This window comes from Mauremys reevesii, linkage group 5, assembly GCF_016161935.1.
Source record: "Mauremys reevesii isolate NIE-2019 linkage group 5, ASM1616193v1, whole genome shotgun sequence".
Classification (NCBI taxonomy): domain Eukaryota; kingdom Metazoa; phylum Chordata; order Testudines; family Geoemydidae; genus Mauremys; species Mauremys reevesii.
The window spans coordinates 72765311-72782454 of NC_052627.1; the positions used below are offsets into that span (position 1 = coordinate 72765311).

At 38.8% G+C, this 17144-nt stretch overlaps 1 protein-coding gene across 1 annotated transcript in view; it reads right to left on the reverse strand.

The window, feature by feature from the left end:
• GLRA3 (glycine receptor alpha 3) overlaps window positions 1-17144 on the reverse strand; it is a 118562-nt gene that overhangs the window by 55776 nt on the left and 45642 nt on the right. The window contains exons 4-5 of the mRNA XM_039542736.1: window positions 11569-11792; window positions 5385-5467 (exon numbers count right to left, since the gene is read on the reverse strand). Of these exons, the coding sequence (XP_039398670.1) occupies window positions 5385-5467; window positions 11569-11792 (307 nt within the window). The remainder of the gene's footprint in view (window positions 1-5384; window positions 5468-11568; window positions 11793-17144) is intronic.

Below are 17144 nucleotides of genomic sequence, written 5' to 3' on the forward strand. Positions count from 1 at the left end.
CCCGTCTTCATCTGTACAAACTGTCTTCTCCACCTGTCTGGTGTCTGGACCCCTGGAGTGCTCTCCACGGGGCACCAGGAAGGAAAGAAAGGATCCTGTTTAAGCAGCTGAACTCTTCAGTGCAGGAGGGGGGAATTCTCTGCATAGGAGAACTCCTCTGCATGCACATCTCAGTGGAAGGGATCTTCCCCTAAAAGTTTAGATGGTGGGTTGGATTATCCTTCATTGTCTATAAGACTGAGTAATTAAGGAGCTATAAAAGGGGAAAACGTGATTCATTTTAAACATTAAGGGATATACCAATTAAAATCTAATAATGGAGGCATTTTCATACTTCCTTACATATATTTGTGTTTCATGTTCAATTTCTTCCTTGTTAACAGGCCTAATCTTTATCTGAGCCAGTAGCTTCCTTTAAAAACAATCAGGAGTCCAGTGGCACCTTAAAGACTAACAGATTTATTTGGGCATAAGCTTTCATGGATAAAATTATGCCCAAATAAATCTGTTAGTTTTTAAGGTGTCACCAGACTCCTCGTTGTTTTTGTGGATACAGACTAACATGGCTACCTCATGATACTTAGCTTCCTTTAGTTATTGCTTAAGGTTCTAGGAATATTACAGTTCACAGAAATTCATAAAACAATCTAAGCAAGGTGCAATTGGAAAGACAATGCAATCTCAGAATGGATTATCAACTGGTATAATAAAACCAAATAAAACACAACATTAATCCATGAATAAATCAACTGGTATAATAAAACCAAATAAAACCAAATATCAACTGGTATAATAAAACCAAATAAAACACAACATTAATCCATGAATAAATGGAATGCAGGGAAATACAATAAAAGATAAATTTAACAAGGGAGAGACACAAGAAGCTCTATTAAGGGGAAAATATTATGCTGAGGAGAGATGCCACAAGAATAAGATATGTTTCTAGCTACCATTATTCTATAAATTGTTCAACTAGAACAGAAATAAAATTATCAGAGAGGCTCTCGAGCTGCCTTGGCATGAACACTGCTCTTTTCATACTATAGTTATAATTCATTTATTTTCCTCCTTTTTAATATATAGATTAATAGAATCTGAGGTCAGAAGGGACCATTTTGATCATCTAGTCTGACCTCCTACATAACACAGGCTGTAGAGTCTCACTCAGTAATTCCAGCATCGAGCCCATCATTTCTATTTGAGCTATAACAGGTCTTTTAAAAAGATATCTAGTCTTGCTTTAAGGAGATGAAGAGGAGCCCCAACCAGTTCATTTTAGTTGGTAAGGATAAATAAAACTATTTTTCAGTAAGAGTATGGTAAAATCCATTCTTAAAAAATTGCAGAAATATTTGCCATACAAAAAAGTCCTACACCGCCTACCGATATAAATAATGTATGTCACTGTCCCGATACCACAGCTGTAGATCCAAGGGGTTGGAGAGACCTTGGGAATACTGTCTCAAGAGCTGCTGAAGACTGAGCATGTCACCAAGGAATGGTTTGGGGAGAAAAGTTGTAAACAAGTGCTGCACTTAGAGCCCTCCACGCAGGGGGAACAGCAGCAGCAGTGATTGAGATTCTGCTACTAAGCAGTAGCATTATTTCACAACAAGCTCATTTGTACTTAAGAGAGATTCCAGTAAGAAATGAGTTATACATATTGCAGCTTGCTATTATAAATAGCTGTGAGCCCTGAAATCTTTGCTCAGGTGAGTAATCCTTATGGAAGCAGTCTCATTGACTTAAACGGGACTACTCAAGCACCAGCACTACTCAAATGAGTAAGGTTTGCAGGCTCAACCCTGATGGAGGTGAAAATAAGTAGATGAAAAAATAATTGTCCAAAACCATTTCTGGTTATTTGTTATAAGAAAATAACCCTGATTGTTCCAGCTATGTCCTCATTAAATATTTACAGAAAAATCAAGGTCTTCTGTATATTTTTAGTTTATAAAGAGGCCATCTAGTAAACCCACTAAAAGTCCTTTATTAAATAGGAAAAGAGCAAAGGCACATTGTTGGTAAAGGAGGTGGTTACATTCAAGGCACAGATGAACTGGGCCATATTTCTTCTTAGACAGTTGGGGGTACCACATGTGGAATGAGGACCTCCAGAATCCATGCTAATTCATTCATGTGCTACTGTTTTGATTTTCTGTGGAATGGTAGTGAATGTATTATTTACAATGCTTTGACAAATCGTAACTTGTCAGTCTGTCTTAACTGAAGGAGCATCTCAGCAAATGAATTATGAGAATTCCTCTTTTGCTCCTCCCTTGCTCTTGGTGGGGATTAAGTTACTTCATACCTTTTCATGGAGCAGTTTACTTCCTGAAAATCCAAGCCAGCTACTCTGGCTGTCAGACAGGTGGGTGGAGCCAGGGCTTCTCCCCACCCCAAACTTCTCTTCCCCCTCCCAGCTCACTTGACTGCAGTGGGATCCCCTACTCTTCTGCCTACATCTGGAGTCACAATCAGATCAGGGTGAAGCAGGGGAACAAGTGTGTGTGTGGAGTGGGGGATCATGAGGGGTATGTCCCCTGACTTCCTTGTGCAACCAAGTAAAAGCTATGACAACCTATCCATTTTTTAATAAGGTTATAGACCATTTATTGCTGTGACTGGAAGACTGTGTATTTACAACAGAAAAAATCATTTGTATTTTGTACACTCTTTACCTTTGTGAATATCATCTGTGTGTGCCACATGATTATGCAACAGGGGATTTAATCCCACTGAAATGGATGATTAACATGAAGACTTCAGTGCAAAATGTTCTGCTGGAAATTAGAACATCAATAGTGCTATTCAGCTAATAAGTGTTTGTTGGTTCCTTGGGGTGCAGTTTGTGAGAATTTGTGAACTCCTGAAAGGTTTCTATAAAACAAAGCAGATTCTATTGCATAAGAATGTTCAGATGCTGTATTATCTATGCTTACTATGGTCAAAAGAGAGGAAAAACATAAAGGTTTTATGAATTTTTTAAATCAAGTAAATGTTTCAAGATTGCATGTTAAAGCTCAAAACTTTCTGAATGCAAAAAGAGGTTGTAAACCATATCTTCTGTTTGTTCAGTGAAATGTGATTTTTGTTTGCTTTGTGGAAACATTACTGTATAGAGCAAATGTACTTGGCATATGTATGCGCTCCAATATAATTGCCTCCTGGTAACCTTTGCTGTAGTTGCACTTCGTTATAAAAAGCCAGATCATGGCATCACTTATTAAAAAGATTTCCCATTGTGCTCAATGAAAAGTGCTGTGTAAATACTGATTGTGCAGTATGACCTAAAGTGCCTTGACCTTTGGAACAAGTAACTAAGGTTGCCATTCCATTTTTTGTCAGGAAAATTCCTGTTAGACTCAGCCATTAATCTGATATTCACAGACCACTTGACAATATTACCATCCACCCACTGTAGTAAAAAGCAGGACTAACTTTCAAAATCACCTTGCAATTTGTTTTTTAAAAGCCTACAATAAAATCATACAGTAAATAATTTTGACAGATTTGGTGATGCTGAATCACCTCCCAATGATGTTTATTCACCTTTCTCACTCCTTCTCCCTGTTCCATTTAAAAAAATAAATAAATAATGATGCCTCTTTCAACCCTTCAACATATGCATAGTTCTGAAACACTGTAAGAATCTGATCCATCAAGTTAGGCATCTGTTCTGCTTCTCTGTCTTAATATTCTAAATAAGCCAGTATGCACATTCTAGATACAGGAATCTCATTAATACTTTTACTTATGAACATTTTAATTCCAATACTAAAAATATAAAGCAAAGAAGATACTATAAGATATATATTTATATTTATGCTAAATATTTCTGTCTTTGTGTATCACTAATTTTCACACAATTCTTAACTGACTCATTTCTCATCAGTGAAGGCTCTCTTGATACACATCACCCCTTCTTGTAGAAACACCTTCAGGAAAGGGATGTGGGGGATGAACTCTCTTCCAGACATCACATCCCCATTATCCCATAGTAAGTGTTGGGTTTGTCCCCTTTGCAGAAAAGCCCATCACTAAACACAGCAGAGACTAGGGGAGGTCCAAACCATTTGTGTGGGTGTCCTGTGCCTCTGCACTAGCTCAAATCCCGGGACCTTAGGGTACCTCTGCAGGTACCAGAGCCGAATGGGGGAATGGTTCTGTGGAGGTGACTAAGCGCCTTTTTCTCACAGCTGGAGAGAGTTTTGTGAACAGAGGCTCCCCTCCATTTATGTATCAATGGGGGAGTCATCTGGGCCTTAATTGTGTTTAAAAAAAATAGCATGGGCACAGTTTAGATTGTGGAAAGAAATAATGCTCCTACATATTCATCTTGCATTTTGTGTCAATGGACATCTTGAGATAGATATTATGCATAGCATATTGGGAGTTGAGTTATCAAGCATCGTTTTTGTTTCACATGAATGGTGATTATTCTCTAGGTCAGAAATACTTCAACTGAACTATTCCTTTAATCTGAAGTCTTAAATCTTTTTCCAATTATGGAGACATATATACTCAAATGGAGGACTAACAATAGCATATAAATTACTTAGACTAGTATGCTTACTTTTTCCAGTGTGGAATTGAACATCATAAATGCTGTGTTTGTGTTAAAGCTTTACTCTTTGTATATATTTTAATGCTTGAAGTTGAAGAACTTAATACTATTAGGCCTTTCTTTCTCTATTGTTTTTTGTTGGCTACATTAAATGGCAAGCTGGTTATCTGGTACAAATTCCACTGAGTCCATCAGTAAGTCTTCATTATACAGTCCTTTGATGTCAGAAGAAGTTTTGACAGTAGTTTTGAAGTAGTGAATAAGGGGCCATATTCTGATGTTACTGACATTTGTGTAATAGAAACGAGAATTTATGCCAACATACAGTATTACATTTTTTTAAAAAAATGAACAGAATTCTAGGAAAAAATACTGCATAGGCATGCTAAAAACTGAATACTATTAATACTGAAATGCAGGCCCCTGGAATCAGGCTGAATTTAAGATGGAAGTACTCACCAAAGCTCAAATAATCTGTGACTTTTAGAATGATGGAACCAAATACTCACAAAACAAATATAACTTTACAACCTATGGACCAGAATCTGCCACTCTTACTCATTCTGAGAAGTAATTTACTATCTGCATAATACTACTACTCAATGTAAGGATGGCAGATTCTGGCCCTTAAGAAGTTTTTTTGCATTCAAGCAGCGCTGTATATTGTATGGGAAGGCCATAATTGTACAGAATACTTCCAAAACATGCTTATTTTGGAAAATGCAAAATTCTCTACATTACCACCTTTTCTATCCCAGCATGTATTGTCATTTTTATACTGTTATTCGTAGAAGAATACTTTGTTCACACTTACAACTTTCCAGCTGCATTATACATGTTTGCACATCCATTGGGAAGTTTTTGAGATCCATTGGACAGGACAGTATTAAAGTCAATCTGAAAGAATACAAAACCATTATTAAAATATACCTCAAATACCATAGGGAGCACAGAACAAAAATGTTAACACACCTGTGGTTAGTGGTAATTGAAAATAACTCAATGTATTTGTAAGAAACACTCTAACACCTATGAAAACAATTGAATCATTCTGACTCTCGTGTAAGAATCCTGCTTTGCATTTGTGATTTAAAAAAAAACCACGGAGAGTCAAAACCTAAAACTATTCTAAAATATTATTTATTTCAGACATATTCTCTAACTCAGTGGGTATTCCACAAAAATGTGCTGACATTTTTTAATATTACTCTAAAAGTACAAACATATTACAGTATTTCATATCCTTGGCATACAATTTACCAAGACACTCTCCCCTACAGGAATTACATAACTGATGCCAGGTGCAACTCATGCTGGCAGAGTAATATAAGCATTTGTATCCTAAAAGACAATACAGTTAAACTCCCAACATGAACATGTTAAAGGTGATGTTTCAGTTGTGAGTATTATACTAAAGAAATGCACCTGTGATTTTAAACTGCACATTTTGTGCCACAATATTTCTAGTAAACCATGTTGCAGTTCTATAGGCACTAAACTTATTTTTAAATATTAAAATACCATCATTTCTATTTAGTGTAATACTTGCTAGACAGATAAGAAAGAAGAGATGCAAAGAGAAACAGAAAAAGAAAACAGTTTTGCTTTAATAGTTCCTACTGTGAATTATATCATGGAGATATTTTATTGGCCTTTCAGTTTTTGTGTAGTTTCTTTGACAGACTACTGTTGAAAATTATATAGTATGGATCAGACTTTGGCTAAGCTTTGGGTGGGTGAATAGCAGCCTTACAAGGACCCTTCCTTCCGTATGCACCTCCGATGCAGGAGTCAGTCAAAAATATGCAGAGGGACTGTTCCATAATAGCATCTCTTGAAACACAGGTCATCCCAAAAGGGGCACGGAAAGGTCGAGCCTCATCCCCCTCCTTAAACTCACACTGGCTTATAGAGCTAGCCAGCCACAGAAGGTAGCAAGGGCAGCATCTTCTGGGCATGCTGCCCTGGTGTGTTGGAGAACTCTGGAGGCAATCTGGACCTGCTGTTCCCACTGAGGTGGTGCAGTCCTGCACCACCTTCTGCATGGGGCAGTGCTATAAGGTACAATAAAGCTCTATCATTTGAAGCCCAGTTCAGCAAAGGACTTAAGCATGTGTTTAAGTCCCATGGAAGTCAACAAGCTGCTTCTTATTTGCAGTACAGCCCCCTTATGCCACTCTGGCAGTATAAAAAGGCCATATAATGTAATGCATAGTATAAAGATGCCTTAGGGTAAATGGGAAACAGGCCCAATGACTTCAAGCACATGTTTAAAGATAAATATGTACTTAAATGCACTGCTGATTTCGGGGCCTAAACAAGAAATGGTAAAGGCTTATTTGGCTAATGCAGGATTTCCACCCCTCACACACACACACTGTAAATCAGCGGTTCTCAAATTTTAGCAACCCAAGGACCCCCATTTTGATTTACAATTTTTCGCGGACCCCCAAGTTCCCCACTCAGCCTCAGGCTCTGCTCCCACTCCACCCCTTCCCCCACAGCTGGGCCCCTTCAGCTCCTCTTTCCTGCCTCTTTCCACTCCCTTTCCTGAGCACACCCCATCTCTGGTCCTCCCCTCCCTCCTAGCCCATCCTGCAGGCTGCAGAACAGCTGTTCCCTGGCATGCAGGATGCACTGGGAGGGAGCAAGAGGCGTTGATCAGCAGGCCTGGCAGCCCCAGACTTGATTCCTTCCCCTCCCTCCCAGTGCCTCCTGTATGCCACATCTGTTTTCTGGCATGCAGGAGGTGCTGGGAGGGATGGGGAGGAGTTGATCAGCGGGGCCATGGTCCTGGACTTGATTCCGCCCCTCTCCTGAGTGCGCTCCTTCCCCGTTCCTCCCCCTCCCTCCCAGTGCCTCCTGCATGCCACAGAACAGCTGTGAAGGGGGAGGAGTTGATCAGCAGGGCCCACGGACCCCCTGGAATACCCTTGGAGACTCCCAGTTTGAGAAACACTGCTTTAAATCTCACTTTATCCAATCTAATTTGTAGTGTTTCCAGGAATTAGGGTTTTACCTCTTTCTTTGGGGGTACTTTTCCACAGACTAATAGGGAGCTTTTTATGATCCAAGACTAATTTTTCAGTTATAAATTGCTACAAAGATACTAATACAGAAATATTAAATTCAATGATCAAAATGTGAGTATAAAGTATTCTGATTGCTTCTATGAATAATGATACTATATGTAATCAAGTGGAAATTACTCATAATAAATAAATACCTAAATAGTGGTGCTGTTATAAAGTGGACAGCATTGATTGTAAGAGAGCTCTGTGTTATTCTGCTGATTAGACATAATTGCTAGATTAAAGTTTAGTATTACAGAACCTTGAATTAGAACTAAATGTAATCAACATTTTTTAACTTCATTTGGATCCACTCAGTGGGAACATTCAGTTAAGAGAAAATATAATAGTGTCATTTAAGAGGATTTCTTATAGGATTTCTTCTTGACCCTTACACAAAGTATATTAATAAACTCTCTTATCCAAGATGCATGATAATTATACCAGAGTGAGGCAATGTCTACATGACAGGTGCTATAGCAGTACACCTACAGTGCTGTAGCTGTCACTATAAGCCTGTAGTAGACACAGACTATAGCAAAATAAGGGGTTTTCTGTAGCTGAAGGAACTCTACCACCTGAGCAGTGTTGGACTGACAGATGCATTCTTCCATTGACTTAGCTGCATCTACCCTAGGAGTTAGGTCAGCACAGCCATAGTGCTCAGGGATGTGGACTTTTCACACCCCTGTGTGCCATAGCTATATTGATCTAAGTTTTAAGTATAGACCAGATGTGAGAATATAGACAATGGGCCTGATCCCTGAATTCCTTTTCCTCCCAGAAGTCCCATTGACTTCGTATGAAGTTTGCTTCTGCTTGAACATATGGACCTAAATAGACCTAAATACAAAAAGACCTAAATACAAATTTCTGCAGAAATGGCACGCTGAAAAGGTTTTATTATCTATTGCTGATCACTTGTATTTTTAATTGTACGGATAATAGTAAAAGTGTATATTATTTCTTTAGGCTCCATGCCAGCACCTAGAAAAGGCTTGCAGGGAGAAAGTGATGAAAATGACCTTTCACAGTGACTACTTGTTTTACAGTCGCATCCCTGGCTGAATAAAGAATCATTGTAACTGATCGGAGAAAGATGCTAGCAAAAGTAAATCTCTGTAGCTACCAATAAAATCAGAAAAGGTATGTAAATGTAGCAAGTAGATTGTCACACAGTGACCTCCCATGAGAACATCTGTCGGAGGGCAAATGTAGATGCAAGGTCTGCAAGCTTTATGGCAGGAGGACACTGGCAGCATTATCTGACAATAATGGTAGTGGTTGATGTTTGAGATGCACAGCTTGCTGTCAAATTCAACAGGTCAGCTGGCAGAAGGTCAGTGCATTGTGAATAAGACTTTTCAGAACTCTAGCCTCAAGAGCAAGTAAGAATAGGAGGGCATTAGGTATTGTTCCATTGGCCAGGGATCATTAATGCACAGAATGTTCTGCCCATGCCCCTTCCTACTTTTGGTGCACTGTGTGCATAGAGCCAGGTATGCAGCTTTACACCACTTTGGGGTCCCCTGTAGACAGGAATCCCCTACAGAAGGGGAAACCACAACTGCCCTGTTACAGAAGGTCCCCATTATGGGGGCTGACTGATAATCTGACCCCTTGTCTTTACTTTTTCAAAGAACTAGTCTAAATGTAAATTCTAATTTAAAACAAAGTCTAAATTGAAAAGTGGCTCTTTCATGGGCACTAACATATGTATGTGACTACATTCATCATTCACTTCTGGTCTGCATATGTTATTCACTTGCAATTACGTTTGGCTGGAAAAAGACAACTCAGCACTTTAAGGGTGTTCAACATTCTCTTTTGAATGACAACTATTTCAGAATTACCTTCTCTATATTCATCAAATGCAAAACTACCTTAAATTCAGATGAATATTCACCTACATGTTGATTATATAATTTTGAGTCTTTTTCATTGTTTGGGTCTGTTATTCCTGTTGAAAATTTTTGGCAATTAAATTATGGTAGAGTAATCACTGGAATTACCTTGGCACCACAAGAACTGTGCGAACTAATTGGAGTTTGCTCTCAGCACAATTAATTTTTATACCTTTAGTATAGTAATGTGTCACATTCTTTTCAGTGTGCACTCAAACTACTTTATTCTATCTGATCCAGACAAGACAGACCAAATTCCATAGACTCATTAGCAAAACTTCCCCATGTAGTACACCCAAACATGAGAACTGCATTTTGTCCAGTCTTCTAATGCATCAGTTCATATGCAGATTCCTCTCTTTATCAGACCAAAAGGCCCCCCCGTAGAATGCAATACCTTAAAAGCATGCAAGGTGAAACACCAAATGAGAGGAGTACATTTTGCTCTGAAATTTACTATCATAAAATTGAGGGGAATGCTGAAAAATGAGATAAAGTGCAGTTGATCAAAATGTTAGCTGTTAATGTAAAATTGAATTGCTGTTCCATATGGCAATGGTGATAGATGTATTTTACAAATAAATGTCAAGTAGATTGGATTTTTTAGGACACAGGTAAGAGTGTGAAATGGTGATTAGTATAAAACTGGAATGTAATGCAAAGGAAAATTAGGCCCTAGAACTTCACTCCTGAAACAGCAAAGAATCCTGTGGCACCTTATAGACTAACAGACGTTTTGCAGCATGAGCTTTCGTGGGTGAATACCCACTTCTTCGGATGCAAGAAGTGGGTATTCACCCACGAAAGCTCATGCTGCAAAACGTCTGTTAGTCTATAAGGTGCCACAGGATTCTTTGCTGCTTCTACAGAAGCAGACTAACACGGCTACCCCTCTGATACTTGACTCCTGAAACACTTTATTATTGACTTCTAGTGCTAATTTGTGAAATACCACATGGGACACTGAAATCACACCTTTTTGATTACTAGAATCTTCCCCCTTACACACACCTTAGTTTCTATAAGTAGTGAGTGATACCTTTAAAAGTTTTAGAGCTAAAACCAATTACATACACCTTATGAAAACTTCAAAGCCTAACTTTCAAATGGTACAAGGCAGTAATCTCTAGTTAAGGACTGAAATCAGTGTTAGATGCCCAAATACTTTTTGAAGATCTGGGCTTAGATGTTTATGAGAATATTGGCTGCTACAGTAACGCCAGAGCAGAAGTGTTAAAGAGGAGAAGAGAAGCAAGGCAGTAATCATCAGAGTAACTTGATTTTGTCAATATTTGTTTCATTACATTAGGTAGGCACAACTTCCAAAATGTTTCACAAAATGTTAGAAAAAAAAAAAGTGAATACTTCTGTCTTCAGGATGGTTCCCCCTTCCAATAATATGTGAGCAGCTCTTTGAGTACTATGTGGCTACTCATATATTAAACTGTTCCTAGTTTTGACATTTAAGAGCAGCTACAACAATTAAGTGAAGGAAGGAGGAAATGGCTGGCGAGATAGGACTATGTGAAAAGCATCATCTCTGGTCTCCTGAACATTTGTGATCATGGGAAAATATTTAGAATGAAGGCTAGAATTTGAACTCATTTAAAGCCCTGCCCAAATACTAATGCTCAGGAGGTCTGCATTTTCTCACTGGCTCTGCCAAAAACTTCCTGTTGCCCCTGGGCAAGCCACATAATCTCTCTGTGATTTAGTTCCTCATCTGTAAGATGGGGGATAATAATTCTTTATTTTCTTCCCACATGTTGTCTTCTCTATTTAGATCATAAGCTCCTCAGGGCAGGGATGATCTCTTACTATGTGTAAGTTATGTGCCCAGTATAATGGGGCCCTGTTCTCTTTTGATGCCTGTGCGTGCTATTGTAATACCAATTCAGCACTCAAAACTCACATTGACTTCACAGCATAATTTAATTGCATAAATAACAATTGGAGATATCTGGTTCCAAGTGTCCCTGCCTGTTAAAAGTATTAAAAAAAAATTCCTTTGTCAGAGACTCACCTGATAGAATAAAGAACATTTCCATTTTTGAAAATTCGTAACAACTTGTTGTCTGTTGTAACTTCATGAAAGTTGGCACCTTTTTCATTAGCAAAGAACAAATCAGGTTTCCAAATAGAATCTAACATGGATGGATCTAAATCCAAAGAGTCATCTGGATATTCGCTATATGCAAGGCGTGGATCATTCCAATTCTGACGGAGAAAGATATTCACTCGGTAATCCTAAGTGAAAAACAAAACAAGCAAAGCTTTAGCAAGGATAGGGGCTTTATTTTTTATTTTATCACTTAGCTGTGTAATCCCCTAACCTTCAATGGATGACAAATGATTTATGTCCATGAATGCCAGCATGATACCTTGCTTCATAGATTCCAAGGCCAGAAGGGACCATTGTGGTAATCTAGCCTGACCTCTTGTATAACAGAGACCTTACCTGTAATGATTAATAGTTATACAATAGATAGTAGCAAAGATACATTTCAGGACAACAAGAAACAATCACAGCTAGGGCTACATTAAGGCAACGTAGGGCTAAAGATAGACCTCACCTCAAACTCCACCCCATGGTGCATTCCACCTCTGCTTGGGCTATAGCACATAAGAGTAATTTGCTGGTGTTGTGTGGGATCTGCCCCTTTTTATCTTTTGTAGGCACAACATTCTCCATCTCCCTCTTCCTGTCTTCAGGCCAGCTGGGTTGTGTCCCAGAGAAAGAAGACTCAGCATCCACCCACATAGAGGACTCTGACCCATGAGATGAAGGATAGGTCAGTGATTAGGGCACTAATCTTGGCTTCTGGGGACCTTGGTTCAGATCCATGTTCTGCTACACATTACCTGGGTAAATTACTTAACTTTCTGTGCCTCAGTTCTCCATCTATGAAATGGGGATAGTTGTATTTCCTTGTCTTACAGGGTTGGTATAAGGATATTATGATAATAGGGGTCATAATATAATTATTTATGATTGACAGACTAGGTGGAAGTCATCATCATGACATAATGGCAGCAGGAAGACTTACTCTCACTATACAATGATCATATTATATTATTGGAGGGCACTCTAAAAGCAACAGGTGTCAGAGCTGAGATGCATGGAGTGGTTCAAATCTTTCCAGTTATTCTGGGCTATCTGTACTATCTGGCAGAAATTGCTGCAGCAGGTATAGTTGGGCTCTTATTCACAACCACAAAGGCTAGAAATATTGTATTTAAAATGAAATCTAAGATTATGATTTCATGTGATTTCAAAAGTTGAGGTCATAGGCATGTTCCATGCTGCTTATGCCTTAATCCACAATTGCTCGTAACATGATGTTCTTAATTTTCTTCACTAATATATTATTGCAAGGACTCTTTAAATTAAATCAAAGACAATGCTATCAGGTGTACACAGACAATGTACATTGCAGATATGGAGAACACAGCATTGTCAGACTACTGCTTTAACCACTACACATCACAACTTTCTGAAGGTTAAAGTCATCAAAGGATTTAATACCTGACTTGAATTCCACTCCATCTCTTTCAAGTGACATTCGTATAAAGGGAAGCAGTTACTAATATAACAGAAGACACAATTTAAAGTTGAGGACTGTCGTTCTTTACAAATCTGCAGCGTTTTTAGTTTGATTCTGGGATTAAACAGTCTCCAGCTGAATGATGAGGGTAAAGTACAAAAATGGTCTCAGTAAGCAATAAAGCACTGTAACAAGCTCATTCTGCTAGCCTTTACATGTCGAGTTGAACTGTATGTCTTTTTAATATAGCACATTTTTATGCACTTTACTAAGAAGGAAAGGAAGTTAACCTTCGAAAGGGAATTAATCAAGGGAATAAGAAAAATCCCCAGGTACTTAATTTTTTATTAGATCATTTAAATGGCAAAGAAAGTTGTAGGCTTATGTTTGGTAATATCATTAAAACACATTGGCATAGCTTCAGATTTGGAGAGATTTATTTTATAACATCTGAACAGCTGTCCAAATTCCTGGATAAATTATGTTAAAAAATTGTAGGTAGAGAACTTCTTAGAAATGTTCTGTAAAACATTGATTTATCAGAATATAATTCAATGTTATGTTTCCATGTACCTATCTTTATAAACTGCATATTTGGGCAGTCTCAAATCATCACCTCTATGGAAACTATACTGTCAAGTATCAGAGGGGTAGCCGTGTTAGTCTGGATCTGTAAAAGCAGCAAAGAATCCTGTGGCACCTTATAGACTAACAGACGTCTGTTAGTCTATAAGGTGCCACAAGATTCTTTGCTGCTTTTACTATACTGTCAGGGATCAATACCTCTGAAGTCCTATTGCAGGTGCTCAGCACTTCCAAGGATTTGACCCTTAATTTATTTGAAAGGTTTGGTTTTATAGTATCTGGTAATGGAGCTAAGGGTAATGTTTATATAATTAAAGGTGATAGATGCAAAAGGACCTAATTCTCCAACCCTTACTCATCTTGACTCCACGAGTAGTTCTGTTATATTTGGGGACACTTGTGGAGTAAGGTGCTACTCAATGTGAGTAATAGTGGCTAAATCCGACCCACAGGTTACTAAAAACTTGGGCCCAAATCCTCAATGGGAGCTAGGTGCTTAACTACCTTTGAGGGTCTAGGCTTTGATCACCAACATCTTTCTCCTTAATCATCAGAAGCTACCATAGAGATAAATGTGCACTTGGACCATCCTGTCAAGACCTATTATCTATCCTGATCAAATTTCCAGACAAAAACTGTATGTTGAAATACAAGACCAGCTGGAGAATAGAACTAATTAGATGATGAAGGAAAGTGTAGGTCCTCTACTTAGCAGGAAAGGAGAGCTAATAACTGATGACATCAAGAAGCTTGAAGTATTTAATGCCTATTTTGCTTCAGTGTTCACTAAAAAGGTTAACCGTGATCAGATGCTCAACACAATTATATTAAGAAACAAGGAGGAAAACACACGAGCCAAAATAGGAAAAGAACAGGTTAAAGAATATTTAGATAAGTTAGATGTATTCAAGTTTGCAAGGCCTGATGACATTTTGTCTTGGGTTTCTTAAGGAACTAGTTGAAGCAATCTCAGAACCATTAGTAATTATTTCAGGAACTCACAGAGGACAGGTGACGTCCCTGAGGAATGGAGAAGGGCAAATGTAGTACTTATCTTTAAAAGGGGAAACAAAGAGGAGGTGGAGAATTTGAGACCAGTCAAACCTACATAGCTGGAAATATATTTGTTTAATAATTGGTTCCATCAGTTTGTAAGCACCTGGAGGATAATAAGGTCATAAGAAAGAGCCAGCATGGTTTGTTAAGAATAAATCATGCCAAAACAAACTAATTTCCTTTTTGGGTACTAGCCTTGTGGATGGCGGGGGGGGGGGGGGGGAAGCAATAGACATGATATATCTTGATTTTAGTAAGGCTTTTGACATAGTCCTGCAGGACATTCTCACAAGTAAACTAGGGAAATGCAAGTTACATGCAATTACTTTAAACTGGGTGCAGAACTGGGTGAAAGATCATTCTCAAAGACCATGTTCACTATCAAACTGGGATTGTCTCTCTAGTGAAGCCCCACAGGGGTCAGTCCTGGATCTGGTACTAGTTAATATTTTCATTAGTGACGTGGCTAATAGAGAATATATTTATAAGATTTGCAGGTGCCAAGTTGGGAGGCATTCCAAGCACTTTGGTGGGCAGAATTAGAATTCAAAATTACCCTGATGATTTGGAGAATTGGTCAGAAATCAACAAGGTGAAATTGAATAAATATAAGTGCAAAGTATTTCACTTAGGAAGGAAAAAATCAAATGAACAACTACAAAATGGGGAATAATGGACAGTAGTACTGCTAACGAGGATGTGGGAGTAATAGTGGATACAAATTGAATAATTCAACAATGTGATGCAGTTGTGAAAAAGTCAAATATCATTCTGGGGTGTATTAAAAGAAGCATTGTATGTAAGACCCAGGAGGTAATTGTCCTGCTCTACTTGACATTGGTAAGGTGTCAGCTGGAGTATCGTATCCAGTTGTGGGAACCATACTTCAGAAAACATGTGGACAAATTGGAAAGAGTCCAGAGGAGAGCAACAAAAATGAGAAAAAGTTTAGAAAATCTGAACTCTGCAGAGAGGTTAAAAAAATCTGGGTATGTTTAGTTTTGAGAAAAGAAGACTGATGGGGGATCTGAAAAGTCTTCATATATGTTAAGTGCTGTTATAAAGAGGATTGTGAACCATTGTTCTCCATGTCCACTGAAGGTAGGGCAAAAAGTAATGGGATTAATCTGTAGCAAGGGAGATTTAGATTAGATATTAGGAAAATCTTAAACTCTGAATACACTTCCAAGGCAGATTGTAGAATCACGACGAGAAGAGTTTGGACAAGTATCTATTAGGGTTTGTCTACATTTACTTGATCCTGCCTCAGCAGAGGGGCCTGGACTTCATGACTTTTTAAGGTCCCTTCCAGCCGTATATTTCTATGATTCCCAGCCTTCTGTGACAAAATCAACCATACATCCAGATCATTAAGCATAAGGCTGGAGCAGTATGGTGTAGTACTAATCTTCATCTATTTTAATATTAGGACCAATGCCCAGCAAGTGCAGAGATGGAGGAGAGTGCAAGAAGCCTCCATCTTTTGCACAGTGGCGGCAGACAACCCTGAAAACAAAGGCAGCTCCTTGCTAGTACCTCTGTGGGCGATGTCTTCCCCTCCAAAAAAAGGGAAGGGTGGAAGCAGGACTGTGGCTTTTACACCTTCCTAGGTGTAGCACCAGCCTTCTTCTTACTCTGAATTTAAAACTGAGCCCTTAGGGACAGATTGTGGCCCATCCTACATGCCTGTGTAGGGAAGTATAGGGGCATAAGACATGACCTTACTCCTCTGCCCATACCGTGAGGAGCTGTGTGTGTGAAGAGAGAGACCTCTTTGGGGCTGCCATGCTTCCCCCCCGCATCCCCCCAATTCCATGCACATGAGTTTGAGTGAGCAGGAAATGGGAAGAACCTGGCTCTGTGCCCCCAGTACACTGGCCACTGCAGCTGTGCCAGCATGCTGTGGGGATGTTCACTATGCTGTGTATAGACCTGAAGCAGAAGAAAGTTGGGAGGGAGATTTTGAATCTCCGCGAGACTTTAGGCAGGGCTCAAAACAAAGCCATTATTTAACTCTTAATTAATATGTATTGCAAGTAAAACGTGTTTGTCTACTTACTTTACCCTTCCCACAGAGGGTACAACAAGAAAGCAATGCAACTATTTGTGGAGTAAGGTGCTACTCAGTGTGAATATTGGTAGTGGAATTTAGCCCTAAATATTGGTGAGTGAAGGGAAACTGGAGGTTAAAAATTCACAGTGGAAAGTATAAATAAAAAAAGCAAATGGTGGAACATAAAGAAACTCTTGTAGACTACATTAACCTATGCTGAATGACAACTTGCCTCAGTAGCCCTCTCAAGCTGGGATCAAATTTGTATTGGTTTAACTTGCTTGGCAGTCAAAGAACATTCAGTAGTTATCCTCTCTCAAAACTATTAATGAAGCAGTCTCATTTTCAGATATCAAAAAT